General features: G+C 28.5%; 1 protein-coding gene across 4 annotated transcripts in view; it reads left to right on the top strand.

Annotated features, from left to right (window-relative positions):
• LOC107452310 (diacylglycerol kinase theta) overlaps positions 1–20,793 on the top strand; it is a 97,883-nt gene extending 77,090 nt beyond the window's left edge. For 2 of the 4 annotated variants that reach the window (XM_087165939.1, XM_087165941.1), the window contains exons 18-21: positions 2,804–2,959; positions 5,935–6,100; positions 8,451–8,549; positions 19,270–20,793. In XM_087165939.1, the coding sequence (XP_087022065.1) occupies positions 2,804–2,959; positions 5,935–6,100; positions 8,451–8,549; positions 19,270–19,386 (538 nt within the window). In that variant the 3' untranslated portion in view covers positions 19,387–20,793. Of the gene's footprint in view, positions 1–2,803; positions 2,960–5,934; positions 6,101–8,450; positions 8,550–17,816 lie in introns of all 4 variants that reach the window. The other 2 variants (XM_087165940.1, XM_087165942.1) reach the window with 1 other exon arrangement.
• Positions 20,794–27,471: the final 6,678 nt, after the last annotated feature.

The raw sequence follows: 27,471 nt of genomic DNA, 5'->3' as shown, positions 1-27,471 counted from the left end.
GATTATGTCGGAGCTATAACAAAAAAATACGCTTTATATTTCATTTAATGTAGAAGAATCTAATGAAGATCAGCTTATTTGAAACTCTGAAATGTCACACCCATATATAACTTGGTGAATGATAGATACGTGATACCGAAAAAAAAAAAAAACAAAAACATAAGCACACAGCTGTTTGGCGATTTGCGAGACGCTCCTTCAACACCGATAGATATTTTCGCCAACCCCTTTACAATCTACGGTATGTTTTGTCAATACGCTGCCCGGAATCATATTTATATCTAAATCTATGCACCAGGTGGCCGTTATAAACTATTTGTAATGTGCTTAGATATAGTTTAATTTAAACAAAATACTAAGCATGTAAGTTAAGAATTCTCTCAAAAATTGACCCAAATATTGTGCATACCTTTAGTTTCAGATAATATTTTTAAATAGGCACTTTTATAACCGTTTTCTTCAAAATTATGTAGTTACTAAGAGGTTCATTATATAGTCGAATATAATAAGTCCTCGTAGTACGGAAATTTAAATTTCTATGACTCTTGAGACGAAGTTTAAGTATGTTCAGAAAGACACAACATGTTCTTCAGTGATTAATATGTTCTTCAAATCTTAGCATGTTTTCTTTACTTGCGGAAGTATTTTCACTTGCTAATATGTTTTATTATGCTAACATGCTATTTAATGTTCAAAACGCTTTTCATTACTCAAAATAATCTACAAAAGAATCAGCATTATAAATTGTAGAATTATCAAAAGGATGTTAACAAAAAAAAATTCCCATTCAGAATTTCGTTAAAAAAGACATTCGCTTAACTAATCTTTTAATCATAGTAGACTATATTGCATTCTTATTCCTGAAATTTTAAGTATCTTCAAAATAACACTCAATATATTCTTCACTGTTTAACATATTAGCTGCTTAACATGTGCGTTAAAAAATTGGCATTAAAAATTATAGAAATATCAAAAGGATGTTAGCGAAACGTATGTTAATAATGAAAATAATTTTTTTAAAAGCATTGTTCCAATTATTGTAAAATAGAGTCGACTATAACGCGTTTTAAACCCTGAAAATTTAAGTGCTTTTGAAATGAAAGCGAACATGTTCTTCACCGTGTAGCACATTTTTCAATATTTGACATGTTCTTGCCTGATTAAGTCATTCTTCAATGCTTAACTTATACTTCATTGCACAGTTATTCACTTTTCCTAAACTTATTTTACTATCCTTATTTATAAAAAAATTTAGTTAGAATGAACTTTTATGAAGTTTACGAACTATAATTATTTTAAGTACATATAATTATTGTAGGTTAAAGAGAAAACATGCACTTTTACGAGAAAAAAAAATATTTTAAGAAGAAATTTTTTTAGTTCATCATCAAAAGCATTTAATAAACTAAACCCATTCATCTAAAAAAGAAAATGCATATCTATCTGTAAAAATAATTATCATGTTTTAAATACAAGCTCTTCATTTCCACGCAAGAGTTCAGATTTAAAAAATATATCGACATTAAATTTTAATTAAAATTATTTTTGTAATAAAAAATAAATTCATATCCGCTTAAAGTTTGATTTTTAATAATATTTTATTGTATTTTTCAAAATTTAAGTTGTACATTTTTTTTTCATTTTCCAAAGACTTGAAAATCTGTGTATTACTTAATAGAAAGTTTTGATGAAATAAAATTTACTGATAATAATTTGTCCTTAAGAACCAGTTAAATATATAAATAATTTATATTTAATAGATGTGAAATTCACGTATTTTTTTATATTTATAATTTTTTCGATACTTATAAATCTAATTTAAGAAGTAGATGATAGTAGTATGTATGGTAGCTACTTATATATTTGACTTTTACAGATAAATTTTAATTACTCATGATGCAGTAATTTTTTTCTATATACTAAACAAATAAGAACTTTTTTTAACTATACTCGTTTATATGAAAACGAAACCATCTTCATTACTGATAAGGGTTCTGAAAACATACATTAACAACTGTGTTTGCAAAATCCCCACCCCGATGTAAATTTAAATAGAACTCTCTTTTATAATAAGTTATTGACACTTAAGTTAGTAAAACGCCGATTTATTGCAATTACTTTATTTCTTAAACTAATAAGTCACAGCAGTAAATCGTGTTTTTCTGACCTAGGTCGCAATAACAAACCAATATTTTTTGTTAAACTTTTGAGACCAAATTTGTTTTTAATTCTGTGACAATAACTAGAGAACGTAAGTTATTTTTTTTCCTTAATTCATAGCTGTGCAATTTTGAAACTTAAGTTGTGTAGTTTTTTAAATAATTCAAAAAGCATCGTAATAGACACACATAAAAATGTTTTAAAACGTGCGAATATACAACATTGCAAAATTCCATCGGGCAAAATTCAAATAAAAAAGTGGGACGAAAATCTCATTTCGCTGTGCAACAGAAAAACTAACCTGAACAACAAAAGATTATAGATTGGGATTTTTATGTATTTGGTATTTCTGTGTAATAAACTGCTCATTGTAAAATAGTGTTTTCTTTTTTTTTTTTCAGAAATAAATTTTGTTTTATCAGTTTTTTGAAATTCTGTTTTAGCGTTCATCGCATGACTAATAAAAAGAAAATAGTTAAAAGCCACTTTCTACATTCTGTTTTTGTTAAATGTTCAGAAAATGTTTTAAATTTCGGTCGCTGAATAAAATCAATCTTTATTCTCACACATTTAATAAATACTTTTTTTAAAATGTGGTGCTAATTTTAAATGTTTTGGAAATGTTTCTTTCCTATTTTTAAAGGTTCCATAACAAGGGTGTTTACGTAAAAATGGGTTTGCGGAAAATGGTAAGCCGTCGAACATGGCGGGATTTTCATAAGGAAGTTCGCCTTGAAGTAGACAACAAAGTCATCGATCTACCTCCTGTCGAGGGCATTATCATTCTCAACATTCTCAGGTACATTTATAATTTTTTTTATTAAAGAAATAAAATGAAGAAAATTTAAAATTAAAATAATAAAAGCCAGAACATATTATATAGAACTATAAATTGAGGTATATCGGTCGAATTTGTTATTTGAATTTTTTAATATACAGTATTAATACTTTTTAATATATTTACAGTATTAATACTTAATAATATTTTTTAATATATATCTCTTATAACTCCAAAACTATTGGTGCTAGGGTTCTAAAATTTAGAAGTCATCTACAAGGAAATTTTTAACTCCCGATTCTAAGATCGTATAATAATTTTAATTAGACCATTTGGGAGAAATTTTAAAATATTATTATTATTATTATTATTTTTTTTGCTTCACCTGAAAATTATTCATTGTTACAAATAAAACTATAAACGATTCATGTTTAAGATATTCTATTGCATGTTTTTTAACGTTTAAATACTTTTTACAAGTTCATTGATCAACGTGAATAGCGTAACTACGTCTTCAAATTAGTATTCCTAAAGTTATCCGAAAACACGCGTTTATTTTGTTTATAAATGTGGTTTTCAAACGTGTTTTTATAAAATTAAATAATTTAAAAGCAACCGTAACTGAAATAAAGAAAATATTATGTATTAAAAAGTGAAGTTAATTTGGGAAAAGATACTGATTCGTTTAAATTAGCCGTAAAAAAAGTACTGTATTATTGCCGTCAATGATACTCAATTAATTCTGGTAATTATTTTTGCTGGTATTACAGTAATACAGATTGTTTTTTTTTTTTGCAAATGCATCTGACTTTAAATCGAGGTTTACTATCAGTAAAAGATTTATAAATACGAGAAAATATTGAAAAAAAGGAAAGAGAACTTTTTTAAACATGTAATGAATTCTAACACAAAAAAGTATAAATTAGAACAGTTTAAAAAATTTTTAAAAATTGATTTTTTTATGGTTCTGCACATAAAAAAGTAAAAAAATAAAATTTTGCTTGCAATTTATGAGTTGCGTGTTAGAGTTGATACTGTCTCCAGGAATTATGTTCATTTTATATGAAGTTTATCATAAAATGTGCTATAAGACTTTCTAATAATTTTTTTAAAGAAAGCAGATGAAAAGTCGGTGGTTTTGAAAACAGTAGGGATATCAAATAATTCACAAACTTTTTACCTGCTTTCTTTAATAATTTTATTGCCACACATTTTATGATATACTTCATATAAAATGAATATAGTATTTGGAGAATTAACTGAGACTATATCAATTCGATTCTTATAAGTTACAAGCAAAATTTATTTTTTTAATTTTTCATACAGAACCATATAAATGTTACTTTTTAAAATTACTCTATTCTCAGACTCAGTCTGATGGAACATTTGATTTTTGTTTGTTTTGAGTACATAGTAGTATAAGTGACGCAGAATGGACGGTATTAATTACTCTACATTCCATTAATCAATAGACCTAATGTTTGAATCTAAACTCCTGTTTGTGAAAATTGCAACACCATGAAGGAATCGTCATAATTGAATGAAATTTACTACACAGTTGAGTAGTAGTGGTACAAATAAATGATTAAACTTTCAAAGCAAACAAACAATAACAAGAGATCGAAATCAGTATTTTGTGTAGCCACCACGCACCGCAATAAACGCTACTACACGACGTGGCACGGAGTGAAGCAAATTTTGAATGTCTGTCTGAGGAAGAGCATTCCATATAGTTTGTATGCGTACCCAAAGTTCGTCTGTAGAAGCCACAGGACGAGGATCACGAGCGAAGCACCGACCAACGAAATGACACACATGTTCAATCGGTGACGTATCTGGGGAATACGCAGGCCAAGGAAGAAACTGTACCTGCCGCAATGCAAGGAAGGATTGAACAGTCCTAGCAATATGAGGGCGGGCATTGTCTTGTTGAAATACAGCACCTGGCAAGGCGTGAAGGAAGGGAACAGCTTGGGGCTGTAAAACTTCACTGATGTACCGGTTGTTGTTCAGATTACCCACAATTAGTAGCAATTGAGATTGTCCATGATATGCTATGGCACCCCAGACCATAACTCCGGGTGTTCGTCCACTGTGGCGTTCGATAATGCACTCCGGAAGGTGGCGTTCACTGGCATAGCGCCTGACACGAATGCGGCCATCATGGTACCACAAATTAAAGCGGGATTCGTCAGAAAACACGACATGCTGCCAATCAGCACGCCAGTCCTTATGCTGATTGGCCCATTGTAGCCGCAGGCAGCTATGGTTTAGCGTGATGGTGATCCTGTATAAAGGAGTCCTTGCGCGCAGTCCACACTGCAGTTGACGTCTACGAATTAATGAAGCACACAATGAAACGCCTGTAGCTATTGACCACTGTGATGCCAGTTGTCTAGAGGGAGCCGTACGGCCTGTCAGCGCCATGCGAACCAGGTGTCTATCAGCGCGAGCTGACCTGACACTTTGGGGTCCACTCCCGGATTTCCGAGTTGTCTGACACTCGTCCGTCCACTGCTTTCAAACACGCATCACTGTGCTGCTGTTACGCTGCACACGAGCGGCTACTGCACGATGAGACAATCCAGCTTCACGAAGGCTGATGATTCTCCCCCTTTCAAACTCCGTAAGTTGTTAAAATCTCGCTCTCTTTCGTCGAAGAGGCATAAGTAACGTCTGAGCTAACGTTTACCACTAGCAGATAACCACCGATAACCATACACGCCTCGCTACAGCCGTCTATTTATTCGGATCCATCAGCCATTCAGAGGGCGCTGCTTAGCATGCGCATGCGCTACGGGTCTGAAATTCTAATCATTTGCATATTATGTTCTACTTTGCATTTCCTGAAAATTTCAGCTCACTCGCATAAGTCCTTCATGGTGTTGCAATTTTCACAAACATGAGTTTAGTTGCCGAACTGCAAAGTCGAAAAATAATAAACAAATTATAAATTGTATTTGGAGAGGAAACTGAATCTAATTTTATTTGTGTAGTTGGGGCTCTGGAGCTAACCCTTGGGGACCCGAAAAAGAAGACCAGTTTGCCAAACCTACCCATTACGACGGGATGCTTGAAGTTGTGGGTGTTACTGGAGTTGTTCACATGGGGCAGATACAGAGCGGACTGAGAAGTGCCATCCGCATAGCACAAGGAGGACACGTGAGTAATCAGTTTTAGGTCTTTCAATTCTTCATAAGAAAGTGAATCATTCACACAACAGCCCTTAATGGGCCAGGGGGTCAAGGACTCCACAATTTCGTGATCAACATCACTGTTGCGACAATGTGTTCAGTGCCTCGCACATGTCGGCTCTTTTAATTCCTTACTGGGATATTTTTCCCAGTAATGTTATGTTAAAATATATTTAGGTTTATATAAGAAAAAAATTCATTTAGCTTAGTATTTAAAATCAATTTAATTATTAAGACCAATTTTTTGGCGAAAAGGTGGATGCGATTTTCAAAATTTTAGCTACTGTAATGAATTGGCGATAAGCTTTCATTTTGTAACTATAAATAATCGAATCTATTATAAATTCTGTGTTGATAGCTGCAAATTAACTAGACGAGAAATGATCGAACGAACGAAAGCATAAATGACACCTCGTTTCTTGACTTTACGTTAACCTTTAATATTATCCAGATTTATGTTAACAAAACCTTTTTTTGTATTTTTTGAAATTATTGCAGATGGCCACACAACCCATACGTGAAAAAAATTCCTTCAATCGACGTTTGCAAATTAATAAAATTGGTGGGAAGTATATTTCCTACATTTTAATAAAGGGCTAACTCATGTTCTTTTTGGATAGTAGCCTGTCGAATTTCTATATCATTGGTTAAAAGAAAGCATTTGTTTTATTGGCTACTGCTATTGAAACCGGTTTAATATGTCTCAAAAATACGCTCTTTTTCACCAAAATATTATAAAGATAAAAGAATAATTTCAAAATTGTATTCCTGGCGTAACCAATAACGTGACTTCGAATACTTACACAAAAGTAATTGCGTTTACCTCACACTTTCAAAGTCTGAGTACTAAATAGTTCTTTTTTTAAAAAATATTTTAACAAAATTAAGTTTTTTTCCTCTTATAATTCGCTATTCAAGTTTCCATTTTTCCTTATTTTTTATTCCTTATTTCCTTATTTATTATTATTCTTGTAAAAAATTAAATTTTCTGAAGTCCTGAATTAAATTTTAGATAAGTTATAACACAAGAAAAAAATTCTGGTAACATAATAATACTGTATAGTAATGGCATCTCTGATAAAAAGTATATGGTATTTAAACTGGCAAATAATTCTTTTTAATAAAACCAAATTATATGGTGTTTAGACATTCATTTAGCAATTTCCTCCCTTTATATGACAATGGTTTACTGGAAATTCTGGCTTTTAAGAGTGTTATTCTTATTTTCCCATATTTAGAAGAAAATGCAAAACTAATAGTAAATTTAACCAAATAAATGGTTTTTATGTTATAATCTAGGCTATCGTGATAAAATTACCAAATTGTACCACATTTACCAAATTTTATCACGCATTCTAAAACCGTAGTTTATTGTTAATTTTGCCCAAATCATCACCAAAGTGCTTTGGTGAAAATTACCGATCTTTTTGGTGCTCCCATAGAGCCAGAAACTCGAACAAATTTTATCCTATTGTAGTAGTTTTGACCATACTTTTTTCAATCAGTGAAGAGAGTCGAAGAAAGTTCTACATTGATGCTGCCTTTATGAAACCCAAACCCCTTAAAAGTTATAACTTTAAATTTATGCTTACGAAATTTATAATTCTTTATCTTGGAAAAATTCACAAGATCTGATATCCTCAGTGATTCTAGAGCTGCTGTGTTGGCTATATCGTTTCTGACAATAATCCCATAACACAGGACATATTGTATTGCAGTTATCATCTTAAAAACCTGGCATCACTAGAGAAAACTATAGTACTCCAGTGGGTTCCTGCCCACTGTGAAGTTCCAAACAACAAGAGAGTCGACTTCTTGGCTAAAAATGGCACTTTAATTATGCAAATAATTTCTCGCCCTATGTCCTACCATACAATTAAAAATCGTATTAAAATATCTATTAAAGCCCGTGTTCAGGAAGACTTCTATAACCGCCTTTCCCAAAAGTCCTAGAAGAATGCCATTCCAAATTTGTGCAATGGCCATGCCGTAGAGCAGTCGCTGAATTCCGCCCAGTTACCGGACATGACTGCCTAGGAAACCATTTTATAGACTCAAAATTGTTACTTCCTCGATATGTACTCTGTGCAGCTCTGGAGGGGTAATGAATTCTGTACATCTACTCCATTGTCTTGTTCTGGGTAAGACTCTCGCCGAGCGTTATTGAGAGGCTAGAGATATGTTAGATAAATGAACTCTGTTTCAGCATTTTTTGTTGTACTCTGTGTTCTTTCTTTATACTAGTTTTCTGCTGTAACTGTTCATAATCTGTCATTAGAAATGAAAAAAAAAATATTCACGTTCATTTCTTCTTGTAGTTACGTATAAAGTTGCACACAGAAATGCCTGTTCAAGTAGATGGTGAACCATGGATTCAAAGCTCGGGTGAAGTAGTTGTTCTTAGATCCGCGCTTAAAGTAAGTAACTATTCTATATTTTCTATAATTTTACTTGAACTATACTAATACTGTTTCTTGAATACTAATAACTATGTTGTGTGTTAGTGGTGTGGCACATATGCATGAATGTTTGTTTTGAATGTTATAAGTCACTCACAACTATTTGCATATAATTGATTCTCTCACTTACCAAACTATTTGTATTGACTAATGCTTGCATTCTAAAAATCATATGAAACTAATGCGCATTTCTTTATAATGAAACATACCTCAGCACATTAATTAAAAATTCCCTGTCATTTTCTTTGCATGTTCTCAATATTTTACTAAAATTAATAAATTGGCAAAATAGTTCAAAATTTAAAGTTATTTCTTAAAAAAATAAAAATAAGCAAAAATTAAAGCGGTCAGTTTCAACAATATATTTTGAGTTTCGATTTTTCATGAATTTTCAATGATAATTTTAAAAATTTCGTTTGTAAATCTTTTTGTAAGATAATAAATAAACTGTAAATAAATTGTTAATAATAATTTTATAAATAAATTCGTTTAACAAATTCTCACATTTTGAATATTTTCGAATTTTTAAAATTTTGCTTCTCTTTAAAGAAATAAAATTAATAAAACTTTCTTTTTTAATTGCAATAAATATTAATCCGTCAACGTGTTTCTAAGAAAATGTTTAACAAATAATGTTTAATAATAATAAATAATAACTAATAATAAATAATAACTAATAATAAATAATAATTAATAATAAATAATTACTAATAATAAATAATAACTAATAAATAATAACTAATAATAACTAATAAATAATAACTAATTAATAGTAAAAATCACTTAACAATATGAATATTTTTATTTATTATTCTATTATTTTTATTACGTTATTATTTTACGGAAAATAAATAATATTAGAATTCTATCCTAATTCTAGATAAAAAGTTCTCCTATTTGGTTAAAAGCATATTTTAATTCTTTTATAGAATTTAGATACATCCGTATACTAATAAAGTAAATTGAATAATTATTTTAAAGAGAAAAGGTAAACTAAATCTCAATGATAGATTAGGTCTCTATAAATAGATATTTCAATTATTGGGTACAAGTTATTAAAATTTTTGCCAAATGAAAAAACGATATTTCTACTAATTCTCAGAAAAAATACTCTATATCTATAAAACATTAGAGCAAATAACTCGAACAACAAAAAATTCATGGTAATTTTATTTTAATGTAATAAATAATATATTTATAGCTTGAAAATATTTTTGCATGATTTTTGGGGGTTTGGTATTATGTATTTTAATATGCTTTTTATGTTTTTTTTAAATCAAAATAGTTTTTTTTTATTGAAAAACTACATTTCTTAAGTTGAAAAAGTGTTTGGAAAAATACAGCTGTTGAAATTGGTATAAACAGTAGTTAAACAGTAGTTTTGGTTGATATTATTTCCAGATAATATTATTTCACTTAATTTGAATTGAAATTTAAGCAAGCATTAATTAAAATTCGAGTATTATTGAATTAGCTATATATATATATATATATATATATATATATATATATATATATATATATATATATATATATATATATATATATATATATATATATATATATATATATATATATATATATATATATATATATATATATATATATATATATATATATATATATATATATACACTGAGTGGCAAAAATTATTATGACCACCCCTTCATTACGTTGCTGGGCCACCCTTTGAGCGTATTACTGCCTTAATTCGTCTGGGCATGAATTCTATGAGATGTTGGTAGGTGGTAGAAGGTATGCCAGACCATGCTTGCTGAACTGCACTTGCCAATTCCTGCAAATTTGATGGTACTGGATCCATCTGTCTGAGCGCCCGTTCAATTTCATCTCACAAATTCTCAATTGGATTGAGATCTGGGGATTGTGCTGGTCAACGAAGCAAGTTAAATTCTCCGTCATGCTCTTCGAACCATCTGAGGACAATGCCAGCTTTATGACAAGGAGCGTTGTCCTGCTGGATGTATCCATCCCCGCCAGAGTGCACCATTGACATAAACAGATGTACTTGATCTGCGATGATACTTAAATACCCTTGGGCTTTAAGGAGTTGTGGTACAGGAATTAAAGGACCCATACAATACCAAGAGAACATTCCCCATACTATAACGTTGCCACTGCCGGTTTGAAGTGTCGTGGCAATGCAGTTGGGGTCCATGCTTTCGTGCTATTTTCTCCATATTCTCATCCTGCCATCTGCGTGATGCATTTGAAATCATGATTCCTCGGACCACATGACCCTCTTCCAGTCATCTACTGTCCAATGTTTGCTCTCCTTTGTAAATTGGAGACGTCTGCGCTTATTTAAAGCAGACAGTAGAGGCTTACGAACAGGTCGTCTGCTTCCATACCCTATACGGCGCAATGTGCGTCGAACACGTCCGTTCAGAGACGTTCGCAGTTGCTCCATGATTAAGATCACTTGCAATTTGTCGCACTGTTGCTCGCTCTCCCGTTGCGCTGCACGACCCTGGCCAGCCTTCTCTCTGATCGAGCATTCAGTACCCTGTGACGACCACAAGTCTGACTTTGAGACTCGGTTTTTTGCTTGATTTTCCATTCTTTGTACACATTAACAACTGTTGCTCTAGAACACTTCACAAGTGCAGCCGTTTTGCTGATACACGTTTCGACACATCTCGCACCCACAATCATTCCACGTTGAAATTCAGTTAAATCACTTTTCTTTCCCATATCTGAGCAAGCAACACAGTATAACTGATGACTCACTTGTCCAGCATTCCCGTGTTATAGTTATCTTGCCCTCTAGTAGCAGCGCTGTGACGCAATAACTCATTTGCATAAAACTCTGAGGTGGTCATAATAATTTGGCCACTCAGTGTATATATATAAAGGATGTCCCAAAATTAATGCGAGATTTGAATTTGTCGCCATTTTTGCAGTAAATTGTTGGCAACCCTGAAAAATTAACAATTTAGCAGCTGAAAGTTTAGGGTAAAAATGGAGCGTACAAGACGGTGCCACTTACCATACAACCAGTGAAACAATTCAATTACTGCATGAGACATTTCCTGGCAGTGTACTCTCCCGTTTAGGTAATCAGAATTGGCCCCCTAGATTCTGTGATTTAACACCATTAGATATTTTCTTGTGGGGTTATTTGAAGTCAAAGGTCTTTGTTAACAAGATCACTACCACCCGTTTAAGCAGAAAGCAGAAAGGTCAAGAAAAATTTAAACAAAAGAGTGTGCATGTGCCATCAAAGCCATGGAGGCCATTTGCCCGATATGTTATTCTATAAATAACCCTATCCTATGTACTTTATGATTCAATGAAAAAATAACAATCTAAAGACTAAAAACTGTGTTTTCTATTTTATTCAAACCTTGCGTTAAATTTGGGATACCCTTTTTAATATATATATGTATATATAATATTTATATAGATAAAATTCATATTATATAAAATTTATAATATATAATTAGCATATAATAATAGAAGATTGACACTCATTGGTTTTGATTCCTGAAACATAAATTTTATATTAACTTTGATTTATCAACATCCAGAATGGAACTCATAGATGATGTTACTCTCACTTTAGAAGAAATTTTTCAGAAGAAAATTATTATACATACGGGTTATGATCGAAAGAAAATTAAAGTTGTGAAGTGCTGATACAGTTAGCTAAAGGGCAATGGAGCAACTTTAACAACATATTCTAATTAACGCATCAAAAAATTGCTAAATAACTTTTAAACTCATCTCCGTTGTTTAATATTCACTATGATAATCACTGTTTGTACTTTAAGAAATTTGCGCTATCTTTGACGAATATATGAGCATAAAGGTTATGACAGAAACCCTTGTTTTTTTCTTCTTTAAATAAAGATTAGCGTGTAACAATTAATATCCAGATCATAATTATTATATCGAATAAACATATCATAAAAGTAAACCATTAGACATTTGCAAAATACAAAAGTACCGTAGTATATCTCACAAATACAAATTCCAAGAAACTTTCAAAATTCAAATGCACAGCAGTAGATCTAAAAAATAGAAATGCTAAGGAATTTGAAAAATCTAGAAAAGATATTCTAATAAAGAATAGTATCAAGATAGTACTAAAAATTATTAAATACTTGAACTGAAATTGTTAGAATTTTGGTTATTTATAGACTATTTTGTAACAAAAAATAAATAAAACATAGCAAAGTATTCAACTGCATTTGACTAAAAATGATAAATTGCAATGAAGAATTTAAGAACTTAACAAAGGAAATCTTTTCAAATATCATTCATGCTCACATTGTACAATGGAAGACTTCTGTTTCTTAACATCACACAACCATCACGCTTATTTCAGATAGCTTTTTTTGCCATTTCTTATTATGGTAAAAAAAAAATTAAAACTTTTACTTTTTATTTTTCTTCATCATTACTCCTTGTTTATTTTACCCCCACACACATATTGGGTAAAATAAACGTAAATTAAACATTTATAAATTAATAATTTGTATAAATTACAAAAACACAGAGGATAACATAGTGTAATGTTGCTTAAAAAATAAAAATTTAAAACATTTTTTAACATGATTACGAATTGCGTAAAACATCTTACTTTTCAAAAAATTTAACGCACTACATATTATTTTATTAGAAAGTATGAGTTCTAATTTTAAATTAACAATTCGCGATCGCAACGAACTATAGGGGGCGTTGTTGTATGAGACGCTTACCTGCGATTTCTACATGAACCGTCATTCAGTTACTCTAGAGACGTCGTTAATGTAGCATGTAGCATTGCAACGTTCCTTCTTTATTGTGACTAATTAAATTTAAAAAAGAAAAATGCTTGATATTCTTTCTTATGCAAACGAAAACAAAATGGTATCTCTTTTTATTAGAGAAGGAATATCCAAAACACATCGGAAAAATATTTGTACATTAACAGAAAAAAATATGCATATTCTTATAAGAGTTAAAACCTAATGCCCGAGAAATAGTTTTACTAAATTTAATGATATAACATGAAAGGCCCATTTAAACTTTACATTCTATAGTTTTAAGAATCATATTAGTTCAAAAATTAAAATGAACAAAAAGTATACATAAGCCTCATAATTTTATGAAATTTAATTTTGTAAACAAAGTTTTTTGACAACAATTTTTATCAAAAAATTTCAAGTTTCAATAAAAATCATTATTTAGAAACTAAGAAACGTAAAATAAAGAATGCTGACGAAAAAAAAAAAACAATTCTTTTTTGTCGCCATTTTTAGTGCTGCGAAAATTCGTCTTTGGGATTTGCCAAAAACAAAACAAGATGCAATTGTATTTTTTTAGGAGGGGAATATTTTACCGAAAAAACGAAAATGTACCAATTCCCACAACATAAAACTTTATCTTGGTAAACGTTCGTTTTGGAAATGTTATTTCATTTGGAATCTTATTTATCAGAGTTCATATGGCGATATGATTGTTTTGAATCTTTGCTAAACTCTATATCGGCTCATTTTCCACCGAAATCCGATTGACTATTTTGATTTTAAATAAAGTGTTTTATTTTATGAATTGTCGCAAAAATTTTAAGTGTAGATTAGCGACACTTAAAAACCGCCAAATCTGTAGCGGCGGTGGCGTTAATAAGTAAGTACCGAATTTTTATTCCATACTTTTCTGAATCATATTACTTCAAACATTGGAATATACAAGAAGTATACATAAACACATAATGTTATACCATTTAATTTTTCAAAAAAAGTATTTTGAGAACAATTTTTATCAAAAAATTATAAACTAAAAAACGGAAAATAAAGAATTCTTAGCATAAAAAAACGATTTCAAGAATTCTTTACATTGAAATAAAAACTTTCATATTGTTTCTTTTTTTATTATTCTTATAGTTCTTAATCAGACGTAAAAAACCATTCTGTAGAGAACCATCAGCAAATGAAAAAAAAATATTTACAGTCAAATTTTTTATTGTAAAAATCATTGCACTTACCTGATTTATAATTCCCGGAGAATTCCAAAATGATAAGTTCCTTGTTTGAAAACTTTATTCTCAAATAATAGATGCATAGTTTATCCCTTCATTACTTTTAGATAACATACTATACAGCAAAATTTTATAATAGATATGAAATTGAATATGTAGCTAAAAACAGAATAGCTGAATTCTAGTTGAACTTATTCTTTCAACACTAAAAAATACTTACCAAGAAAGCGATTAAAATTAATTAAGAATCAGCACAAATGGCACTATTTCAAGTAACTTGGATAATTTTTTATTGTTGTTTTCCGAATTATATGGATACAGAAATATATACTATTCTATAACGAAGAAGAATATGTTATAACTATTACAATTCTGTATGTTCTGAATTCATATTTATTCACTGGAATGACGAAAGCAATGTTGACTTCACTTTAATTCGTAATGAATTGAAGACAGAAGAAATGCATTTTACCTTAATACACACATCTGTAACAGTATCCGAAATCGGAAGTCATCAGTTGCAAGTTTGTTGATAATAGAAATAAAAAATTATTGCGGAATTTTTCTTCAAATGTTTGGCGTGTTCTGTTCCTGAAAGATTTACTAATATTCTGGAGATTTTTTTCAAGTTCTTCGGCCTTTTCCTTAGGGAAATTTTGTTTCTTATTTGCTGCTAAAAATGGCGTCTGATTCAGTCAATGATTTCGGTGGAACTAAATGAAAACGTGATAAATTAATGTCCGATATTTACAGGCTCCCGCTAGACGGCGTACTCGAGCGTTGCGATCGCGAATTAAAAATTAGAAAACGATATAAAAATGTCACATTTATTAAATCGTCTGCTTACAAATATAATTTTTTCTTGGTTTAGAGTATTCTTTTTTTAAGAAGAGAGTACTTGTTTTATTAATTGTTAATTAAAATTTTCTTTTATTTCCTTTATCCGTGAATTACGCTGCATTTGAAAGTTAACTTTAACAAACGTTCTTTGAAAAATATTCAAGATTTATCAGCAAAGGATGCTGAATATCATTGTTTCAAAAATAAAACGTATCGATAAAAAAAAGTATATCAGACGAGAAAAACAAGAAAAAGTATACCAAAAGTTTAATTTTCAATTGATTTGAAGAAATAGAAAAATTTAACATTCAGTCATAAGATCTACAGATCGATCCTGCTATAGAATGTTAAAATTGATGATCAGAAATTTAATTTTAAAAGCTTACCAAGTTGTTTGTGATCACTTTATATGTAAAACTAGATACTTGTTTTTTAAAAAAGTTGACTGATGTATAAAAATATGATTGTGAACAATATTGAAAGGGTTTAGGAATGATTAAAAAATTCTTTCTTGCATGTTTTGGATGTAGTGTAACAGCATGAAGCTTCGCTATTTCTTTGCACTAAGCACTCAAAAATATTTTACTTTTATTCTAGTAATATCTTCAGATAAAACAGACTGCTAATAAAAAAAAATAATTTATAAAAATAATTAATAAATTTAGCTGAGCAAACAACAATATTTATAACTTTCAAATACGTTTTTGTGCGAAATTAAAAGCTATTTAGTTCAGTTAAATGGTTTATTAAACTCAATTTCGCTGAAGCAAACTGCATGCACCTGATGTTTCTTTTATTTGTTTTATGGTTTCAATTATAATTATTTCTTAAATGTTCATTAAAAAATATACCTCAGATCAAACAACCTTGTTTTCATTAATAAAACAGCTGTTCCTAAATCACGGATTGTGTAAAAAACTTAGGATTAGTACACCAATACAAAATTATCTAGTCTAAAAAACGAACTTAAATATTTTTTTTATTTAATCTCATCGTGCCTTAGATTATGAAGTCTAAATATGGTGGTTACCTCCGCGAGCAAGTACGCCAATTAAAACATTTTTTTGGTTGTTGTCTTTACCACAGTTTTTAAATTAGACCACAAGACTTATAGGAAAGTGTGGTAAACTCCCCAGCAAAACAATACTAAATTCTAAATTTTTTAATTATAATTTTTCATGATTTTTTTTCCTAGTTAATGAGCTTACATTGTAGTCGTTTACGTCAATAAGTTAAATATGTCAATATGTTAATTACATCGATATGCAAAATAATTACGTCAACTGCATTTTATGTATGTTTTTTTTATATGTTATATTTTATAAAAAAGTTTCCTTCTAATTATAGGAAGAAAAATGGTTGGAATTGAAAGAATTTATTACCTAATATCCATAATAATAAGTAAAAGAAAGTATTTTTTTTTTCAACAATTCAAGTGATATATAAAAACACTCGTTTTATTAACGATTCAAACGATAAATAAACGCAGACATCTATGCAATTATTTTAAGACCTATCGGAAACAGAATAATTAAATTACACTTTGTGACATGCAAGAAAAGTATTAATCATTCATTTGAGAGAAAAAAAGTCATTATTTCAGAAAATTTTTAGGTATGTTTTTTTTATAAAAAAAACTTCCTCTCTGATAAGGAAAAGTTAAAGTGGTGTATAGTTGTTTTTCCCCCTTCTTTTATTAGCTCACAAGGTATCCCATATAGATGCAATGCTTATAAAAGCGCAACAGAGCTACTAAACAGCTTGATTAAACTGTCATTGTTAGACAGGGTATAAAAGTACTGAAAATAAAGAAAATACAAAATATATAAAATGAAACATAAGAAAATAAAATATAAGATGATGAAAATCGATTAAACACTATTTCTCTGAGGGAATCAAACACGAATAGTTTAAAAACAAAATAAAATTAATAATAGAAAAACCAAATTTCATCCACATATTATTACAGCAAAATTGCTTTAGTTTTAAGCATTTTTTTTGACCAGTACAGTAAGCTACAGCATCAAAAGAGCCTGTCCTATAAATAACAACGATGGTAATACTAGGACCTTCTTTCTCACTTTCATTTAGTAATTTTTCTTGCCTTTTTAAGCGGTAATTCAAAGAACTTTTTTCTTAAAGATTCAAGCAGTAGTTTTTATCAGTTCATGCAAACTTTAATAATTACGAAAATGTGATTGAATAAAAAATAAAAAAAATCACAAACTTAAAATCTGCCAAAAAAAAAAACGATAGTTTTGTGTTTATTTTGAAATTTTTTACTGAAAAAAAAAATGTATATATTTAGTCGTTCTTTGGAATGCTGCATGAGAGAAATAATCGCGACTTATTTTAATCAGTAATTCCTTTTCATAACTTAAAACCGAACCAAATCTTTACAGGCCACCATGCTTCGCAAAATTAAAATGAAACGAAGAAACACTGAACCAGTCTTGGGTCCGGGAAGCAGCGATAAACCCGCCGATGAGTGAGGAGAGATCTTCTTCAAGCTCTTGATGAAAACTAAGCTAGACCACCCTTTTCAGACAGGGGACATCTCAACCCTATGTTATATGCAACATCAATGCTAAAGTAAAAGAAAAGCGCTGACCTAAAATCTCTAGCCGGTGTCGACTAGAGTCAGTCGATATATATATACTCTTATTTGAGTAAATATTCTTTCAATTACTTTCATTTTCTTGTAAGTCTTTGGGAGATGTGAGTAGAAGGTTATATGCACTTCAGTTGTTGAGTAACACATGAATATGCTTATTTAAAAATGACTTTTTGTACAAAGTTATGTCACATTACTCTTATTCTAGTCAAACTTCATCCATTACAATTTTCACTTCTGTATTTGTGGCACATTACTTTTTAGCGCTCTATTTTACCAATGAAATGTTCATATTTCTGTGATCAGTACTTTTACTGCAATAAGATTCTTGTACTTTCACATTGTAATATATTTCCTTTATATATTTTGTTCATACATATTCAGTACAAAATATGGGTCGTATTTTAGAGAGAGTACAATAAATTATTCTAACAATGATAAATGTATTTGAATAATAATGGGGAGGATTTCCGTATCGTTACCTGTGCCAAAACGGTCGCCAAGTTTTGGCGGTATGACAGAAACACATGAGAAAAGGACATTTCGAAGGTAGATGTTCCGAATAAGCTGCTTTGCATCCTTTTTTAAAAATTTATTACAAGTATATGTGAACGTCAGTTGCACTTTGGCTAGAACAGGTACCGATATGCGAATATCCCCTTAAAAATAATGTATTTGTATACATTTTAAACTAAAAGTTGAAATTTTGTGTAACTCCTTTGGAGAATAATTAGTATCCAGTTTGGATCAGCTCTTTTCTCGGCTTTTAAAAGTCAAAAATAATTATAGAAATAAAAAGGAATCCATCTATGTAAAGTACATTGAAATAATAGGTGTCAAACACAATTATCTGAAAATCTCTTCAAGATTCATATTGTTAATAACTCTAGCTTTAATTGCAAATGAGAACTCGAAAACTTTTAATCTTAAGTAAAAATTATTTCTGTAATACTTTGTTAAAAAAATTCTCATATCAGGTTTTCGGAAATTTTTTTGACAACTTTCATTAGAAGTTTTACACTTCGGAAGAACATATTGTTCTTCCAATACATAGGAAGAACACGCGCCTATTTAAAAATGTGCGTTGCATAAACATGCGAGTGTAAATTCTTATATGCGCTTAATTGTGCAATTTGGCACACACGGAGGTACATTTAAGATAGTAAATAAAATAATGATGACTCAAAATCAGTTGCCTCTTTAGTTGTTTATGAAACTTAAATATATGTTTTTTTCGCAAGGCTACTATGTTAAAGAAGAGCAAAGGAAAAATGAAGAGACGAAATACAGAGCCCAGTATGGTGGTATCTCCAATGGAAATAAATCAAGATGTGCCAAGTAGCTCAGGACCATTTTAAGAATATATAATATATATTAAACGAAGTAGTAAATCTTACACAAAACACACAAAAAGTTTTTGTGCGTTAGGCCAGAAATGAGTAATTCAATGGCTACTTGTTGAAAGGTTATAAATAATTTCATGCTTATATGAAGTTCAACTAACTGTATTGAAATATATTTCAAGATAAAAAAACGAAATAGATACAGTTTTAAATTGTCATCGAAAGTGAATTAAAACGCCTAGATATTTTCTACGATCTTTATTACATGAAATATCAGGAATGATTTCGATTATTTGCACCATATCATGGCAGGAGGAAAACATTGATAAGTGATATGAACCACCTTATTTATATTGTATGTGCATCAAAATACTTGTAATAACTATTGATAAAATCTTTAAAAGAAAAAAAAAAGGTGTTTAAAAGATAATCGCCTGACATTCATATTTCGAAAAAGTGTTATCAATTTTTTACAGCTATAACTAGCTGTTATTCTTGAATCAAGCAATTATCTTTCAAACAACCAGAAAAACTATAGTTTGTTTGAGCTTGTTATTGTTACGCTAACTATGAAATAGTTTATGAAATTGAACTAATATACGGAACAAATAATGCATTTTTAAAGATGTAAGTTTGTTTCTGTATGTTTGACAACATTGACATTCTTATTCAAAAATTTAAAAAGTATTTATGTCTGTTATATGATAAATATGCAGTTTAAAATATTTTTGAGGGGTGTATATTATTACACGATTTTTTTTAAGTTCAAACTAAATGCACCTTACATGAATATTGAATGAAAGTAATTGTTGAAATGGTGGTTGGTGTGGAGTTTTTTTCATCTTATAAAATATTGATAAGAAAAGAATATATTTAACGTGTTCAAAGAATTTTTTTGTCTTAAAATTATGTAACTGAGTTACTTAAATTTGTATATATTTACAAACTTAGCACATTAACTAATGCACAGTTTCTAAAGGGCACATTTAATACTAAGAAATTATATTCAAATCAAAATATTTTTGTGAACAATCTCATGTTGAAAATGGAGATAATATTCAGAGCCAGATAACAAAAAGCACAAGAAGAAAAATTACTAAGTAGAAGTTCAAACTGCACATTTTGCACATATTCTGAAAACATAATATATGGCATGATTAAAAATATTGAATAATAAAAATTATTAAGAATTAACTAATTTAAACAACCTACAGATTTGGTATAAATTTTTAAATTTTTTTTTGTAAGCTATTTCATTGACATGAATCATTTTCAATATTGAAAAATAAATACTGAAAGAGCATTAAAATAGAATTAAAAACGTTCAGATAACTATTTATCTTTATAATCGCATTTAAGTTTTAAATAGCATTTAAACTTAAAAAAAAAAAGTGAATAAAAAGAAAAATTCCAAAAAAAAAATCAAGCTTTGTCGAAAAACAGATTAATTTTATGAAAAAAAATTAAAAGTTTCATTCGAAAAAAAATATGTTAAAGAAATACTTTTTATCAATAAAATAATTTTTTAATTTAGAAATAGGCGTTGACTTAAAATTTTGTCAAACAATTTTAAAACTAAAGTATCTTAAATATTATACGTTATCGAAATATTTTTATCAACAAAAAAATAAGAGTTGACTTTAAACTTCGCAAGCATTTAAAAACTACAGTGACTAAAATATTATTTTTATTTAAATTTTAAGTCAAAACACGAATAAAGACAAAAATAATAAATTTGATAAATTTAAGAAGAAAAAGTGGGAAACTTTATAACTTAATACAAGTAAAGAAGACAGTAAGTTAAACAGTTTCCATGTTTTCTTTTCTAAGTTCCTACGCATTGAAATGATTTGTAACACATTTTTCTTCTTAAATTTTCAATTTATTATGCTAAGTTATGTTGTTACTATAGATGAAGATAGCTAATATTTGGTTAATATTCTTAAAATCTATAAAACTCAGTTTTTAAATAAATGACTAATTTTAAAACATAATTTAAATATCACATAAGCATTTTGGTGCCATTAAAAATTTGAAATAGCAAACAAATGATTAGCTATGAGAAGCTATTGGCTATGAGTAGTACAGTCTTCATCCTAATTCAAAACTAATATTTTATTTTCATTATTGTTTTAACAAATAACATAAGCTTTGAATTTTCAAAAGCTGGTACTGAATACAGAGTTGAGTAAAAATAACATTCAGCTTGTATTGAAGAATAAGTTTCTAAAAGTAATCCGAATTTCTTTTAAATTTACTCATTTGTTTTTTAAAATTGATGTGAAACTCTGCGATTTCACCAATAAAATTTTTTTTGATGTTTATTTACAGTAAGTTTAATTTAACCCTTTTACCCTTCACGTTGTTTTAAAAGCAACATTACTTTAGGGTTTATTTTTAAATTATCTTTTTCGATTTTTAAATTTTATTTACATATTTTTTTGAATTATCGCGACAAAGTTGCTTTGACAAATACTACTTTAATTTTTTAATGTGATTTTTACAAGCATTTTTTAATTAAATTAATGTTTGTGAGAAAATTATGCTAAATATAGGGTAATGATATGTAGAAGCTGGTCATTGTTTTTTTTTAAATATCTTTTTATCTGTAGTTTAGTTTTTTTAATTTCTAAGAAAATTAAATAATTATTAATTATATTTGAAAACAATGGAAATAAGTAAAAATATTTTCTGTTATTTTTATACCTAAAAAAATGTTAAAAAACAAACTTTTTTTATTGAAAATATTTAGGTGTAAAAGGGTTAATTTTTCACCAGTACAGTCACAGTTAAAATATTTTCGATAACTTTCAATGTATTCTTTAAACATAGTAATCTCAAATCATTATAAAAAATTGAAGAAGAAAGGAATAAAATTTTGATGAGAAAAATAAATATATTTTCGTATTTATTGATGAAGCAATAATTAAAATAAATTGTGACGACTAAAATATAAGCAGATTTACATCAAATTAATCTTGTATAACATCAGTATTGCTGGAGATACATAAGTGTGTCCACATAGAGCCAGTTATGTGGGGACTGTTTAGAAAATATTGAAAGCCCAATTGTTAATGTTAAAAACGTTTTCATGACGAGTTCATCCATGTTTTAGTCCTTGATAAATGTCATCACTACAGCTAACTAGAACTAATCTTCTCTCTTAACCTACGAACTGAGCTACAAATAACATTTAACAAAGTTTAACAAGTACTATGTGAGTTATAGGATATTTGCCTCAGTTTAATAAATTGTGTTACTACTTTAAAAAGTATTGATAACATTCTATACAAAGATGGTATGATATGAGCATATTTGCAAATGCCGGCATGATAATGATTGCAAACGGATGCCCCGTTTGAAACACTACATATTTTAATACAAAGAATATTGATTCATCAGTTATGTATTTTCAATCAATTTCTTCAATGTTTAAAACGTTTTTATACAGAAATTGCATGCTTCTTTATGAAAGGTAACCACAGAAATAGTTTTGATTTCATGAGTCTTTTCCTACAATTAAAATTATTTTTAGGCGAACACAATATATAAAAATCTGTATTAACAAGGTTTAAGTGAATTCGAACGACTTTTTCTTCAGATATTCTATTTTGTTTCTTTTTACAAATAAAAGTATTTTTTGGAGAACAGATAAATGAAATTCTGAGTAGACAATGTTAAGTGAATTCGGTCGAGTTTTTCTTTTAAACATTCGATTTCTTTTCTTTTGGTCAACAAATAAAATAATTATTCTCAGAACAGAATATATAAACATCTGAATCGACAGAGTTCTCTTTAAACATTCTATTTGTTTTCCTTTGGCCAATAAATAAAATAATTTTTCTGAGAACTGAATATATAAATCGACAACGTTAAGTGAATTTGGGCGAGTTTTTCATTAAACATTCCATTCGTTTTTTATTTTTGCTATTAAATTATGTTTCTTTAAAAAGAATATATAAAAATCTGATTCGACAAAGTTAACTGAATTCGGAGGAGTTTTTCTTCCAACATTCTACTTCTTTTCTTTTTGGCATTAAAATTATCTTTTGTAGAACAGAATATATGAAATTCTTCATCGGAAAGTTTAAGTTAATTTGGAGGTTCATTTTTCTAACGTCCATTTTTTACCGCAGTGTCAATTGATTAATTGGTGAAATGATATTATTCTCATTGATCAAATGTGGACGTTTTTCCTGGATTTCAACATTAAATTCAATTTCAACATCAAGAGCTCGAAGTACTTCTCCGTACTTATTTGCTGATCATATTTATCCACAATTTCACCAACACTCATAACAAACTTTTATTTATTTATCGTAATTCAGTTGAAGTATGAACTTACGCAATCACCTCATGCAATATTTTTAAATTCCCTGTAATTTTTATTTAAATTTAAAGCAGAAAAATGCTGTTCATTCTGCTTTTTTCTGTGAATGCTATCTCTGTAGAAAATGGAACACAAGTGTCGATTTTTATGTCTTTTTTTGTTATAACTAATTTAAATTTTCATTTGTTCGATTTTGTCTTTTTATTAAAAATGTTTTTTGATTTGTTCAACAATTTTAAAATTTATTTCAGAAAAATTACTGAATTATTATAGCAAAATAATCAAACCACTCAAAACACAAATTAAAACTCGATATTAGAATAACAGTTCACATCTCATAGCTCCTTTTCCATGTGTTTAGTAAATAAATAAATAAATTGATCACGTGACATGATAGATATCCACAAAACGTCGCAGCTGAAGAATTTTCTCACGTTTTTCAAAAAATTCTTTCTTTGCAGCGTAATTCTAACTGTTCAAATAACTGAAAGTTTTTTTTTTAATCATTTAATTCGAGAATTAGCCCAGCGCAAACAAAATCTCTATAACTTTGCTACAGAGATTTTCTATAGAATAGGTAATACGATATCTTTTGAGATATTTTGCTTACTTAAAACTTTGGACAGATACCGTAGCCTTGTTAACTAAGAGCTGGCTCTTGACTAATAAAAGTAATGGCTGGTGTTGGTCCAAAAAATATTCCATATTTTAAATAAGCGGAATAATTGACTTTTTAAAGCTAAACGTAATAATAGAAATTATTTATGGAGATAAAGAAAAAACTAGTTAAAAAAAATGAAATAATTCGAAACGCTTTCCGCAAACATATATAAGACTATAGAGATGCTATAAAATTTGGCAATTTCCAGTTCTATTCTCTAATTTTTTTAAAGTAACCAATAATTTTTGCTTTATTGTTTTATGTTTCGAACTTCATGTTTACAAACTCATAAATTAAAAAAAAATTGTTATGACTAATTTAATATACAAGTATTGCAATAGATATAATATAAAAATGTATCTAATAAGAATTAAAATCTTAAGTTCTTATGGTTGGCTTCGTTTTATCTATCCAATAAAAAGTATTAAACAAAAAATGGAAATTCTATCTATAAAAACTTGAATCATCAGAATACCTTTGTATTTATTTTAAAATAAATTATAAAATGTTAGACTAACAAAATTTTAGCCACCGTGTGAATTTATTGGAATCATCGTGCAAAAAGATACAACAGTTTAAAAACAGAATTTTTTTATTCGCGCTGCTTTATCTAGTTTAAAACAAAGAACTAATTTAAAAAAGAAAATAAAAGTTGCACTTTAAAATAATAGTAAAGGCATATTCCAGAACTAATTATAATAAAAATTCAGTAGATACTTATGAAGAATGAAAGATAATGAACCAAAGAAAATTAAAATGCAAAACCTGTATTTAATCCGAATAAAAAATGATTTTTATACTTTAAATTCAAAATAATAAGTTTTAAATGAGCTACAATCCATTAAAAAAACTATTTTACTTTTTTAATGTTTTTCGAAGAATCATTTTTTTAAAAAACCGACATGCATTTTTGAAATCACAATACAAACTTTAAGAAAAGCGCATATTATCAATAGCTATAGCATGAATAAAATAATACTAGTTTCGATGAAACTTTTAATTGTATGAACATTTCGTTAAAATTTCAATGGTGTATTTATACTGTAAAAATATAGCATTTAGCTCTTGCAACTAATCGAATGAAACTCATTGCTTTTCACATTGAATTTACTTTCAAAAATTAAATATTGACGTTATATTACACGCTTGCAAATTTCGAACAATGTGTATCTAGATAATATATTAAGTAATTTGCATTATTTTTTTAAAATTGAATTGCTCATAGTTTAAATAAAATTTCGGAATGAAAAAATACGTTACACTAAATTATACATTCACTTTCTTAAACTTTAGTTACTTAATTACCTAAGCTCTCACAAAAGCGTTGAGACGCAACATTGAGGAATATTGCTGCAGTCTTAATAAAGTTTAAGATTGAACCATATCTCATTAAAGTTGAACCGAAATATTGTATAATCAAGATGAAAGATTACGATATACTATGGTTCAACTTGTCACCATTTTAAAGTTGTTGCATAGTTGGGCGATAGTATAGCTCAACACCCTTGGAAATTTTTAACAGCTTGTATCAAGAGAATGAATCAAGTCATTTGCATTATTTAAAAAAAAAAATTTAATCGCTCATAGTTTACAAAAATTTCGGATTGAAAATACGTATGAAAGTATGTTTGCGAAAACTAGAATGATATGCTTTTTCAAAATAAATAATAAAATTTAAATTAATACTATTGCAAGTTTTTCAAAGACTTTTTGTCTCTAAATTAAAAGAAAAATTTAGATCAAAGTATTAAAGTTTGGCAGTATCCTATAGCTATTTAAATCAATAGTTCAAAACTTTAGTGCACAATATGGGAATATTTTTTTGATTTTTCTGTATAAACAATAACATATGTTATATTTAGCTCAGTTTGTAACAATTTTGTGGTGGGTTGCAGGTACGGACTCACAGAACAAATTAATCTTTGAATCTCAGATAGAAAAATAAAATACAGCAACTGTAGTTAAATGTTTGTATATTGATGGTTACCTGTAAATGTATCTGATGTAATATTGTATATTTCTTGTAAATATATTAGATTAGTAGCACATATTTGTAAAATAGAATTATTATAATAGTACATTGAATATAAACCATGGCTTGTAACTAGAATTATTTCTAAATCATCCAGCGAATTGTGAACTATTAAAATCAAATAAAGAAGAAAAATTGTAGATATTTGTAACTTCATAGAGTTTTACTGTTTAGACAATTCAGACAGTAGAAATGAAACAAGGCTATATTTTTGTGTAAGAGATCGAGATTGGATTGATTTTTTTTTTAATTTTTGATTTCTGAAAAAAATTGAGTAAATATTTCGTACAAAGATTAAAAAAAAAAAAAAAAGATGGAATGAATTTGCAATCGATTATTGATACAAAAAGGTACCTAAAATGTATCCCACCAATTGAGTTAAATTTTTATTTGCAAATAAACCTTAAGAACCTCAGGGCCCTATTTTTATGCCTGAAAAGGGTAGGATATAAATTTAAATATTCTATGTATAAAAAAAACTTCAGTTTAGCACCGATAAACTTAAGATAAAAAAATCCAAATATAGCAAAAGTAAATCCAAACAGGTTAAAATAACTTACTACAGTCTCGTGAAAAATCTTAGGAACAAAAAATACTTGTAAAATTGTAACGAAGAAAATAAACCAAGGAGTTGAAAGACAATAATATATATCCTATCCGTATCGTCCTTGAGTTTGAAATTTAAATTTTGTATCATGAAAAATATGTTCTTTTGACATCCCTACTCAAATGTGCTTTAATGAGTTTAAAGCTGAAATTCACAGTAAAGTAAAAAAAAAAAAATTAAAATACGATTTTTTTCTAAAATTGAAATACACGAATTAATAGAAATATCCGATTAATCAAAATTATTTATTTTAAAAGCTTGATTATCTCTCTTAATCCTTTATAAGTTAAGTTTTCAAAATAGTTGTGTAAAAAAAACAATTCTAAAAAAAAGAAGAAAAAAAAGCTTAGAATCCTTTGTGCTGTTATTTATTTTTTTAACTTTAAAATATTGAGTATTTATGACATTAGTTTTGGGGATTAAAAAATTTTTATAGCAATTATTGTGAAAAATAAGAGTTTTAATAAACT

The sequence above is a fragment of the Parasteatoda tepidariorum genome, chromosome 6 (genome assembly GCF_982258835.1).
Source record: "Parasteatoda tepidariorum strain Cologne lab strain chromosome 6, Ptep-v5.0, whole genome shotgun sequence".
Taxonomy (NCBI): Eukaryota; Metazoa; Arthropoda; class Arachnida; order Araneae; family Theridiidae; genus Parasteatoda; species Parasteatoda tepidariorum.
This window is presented reverse-complemented; position numbering and strand designations above follow the sequence as displayed.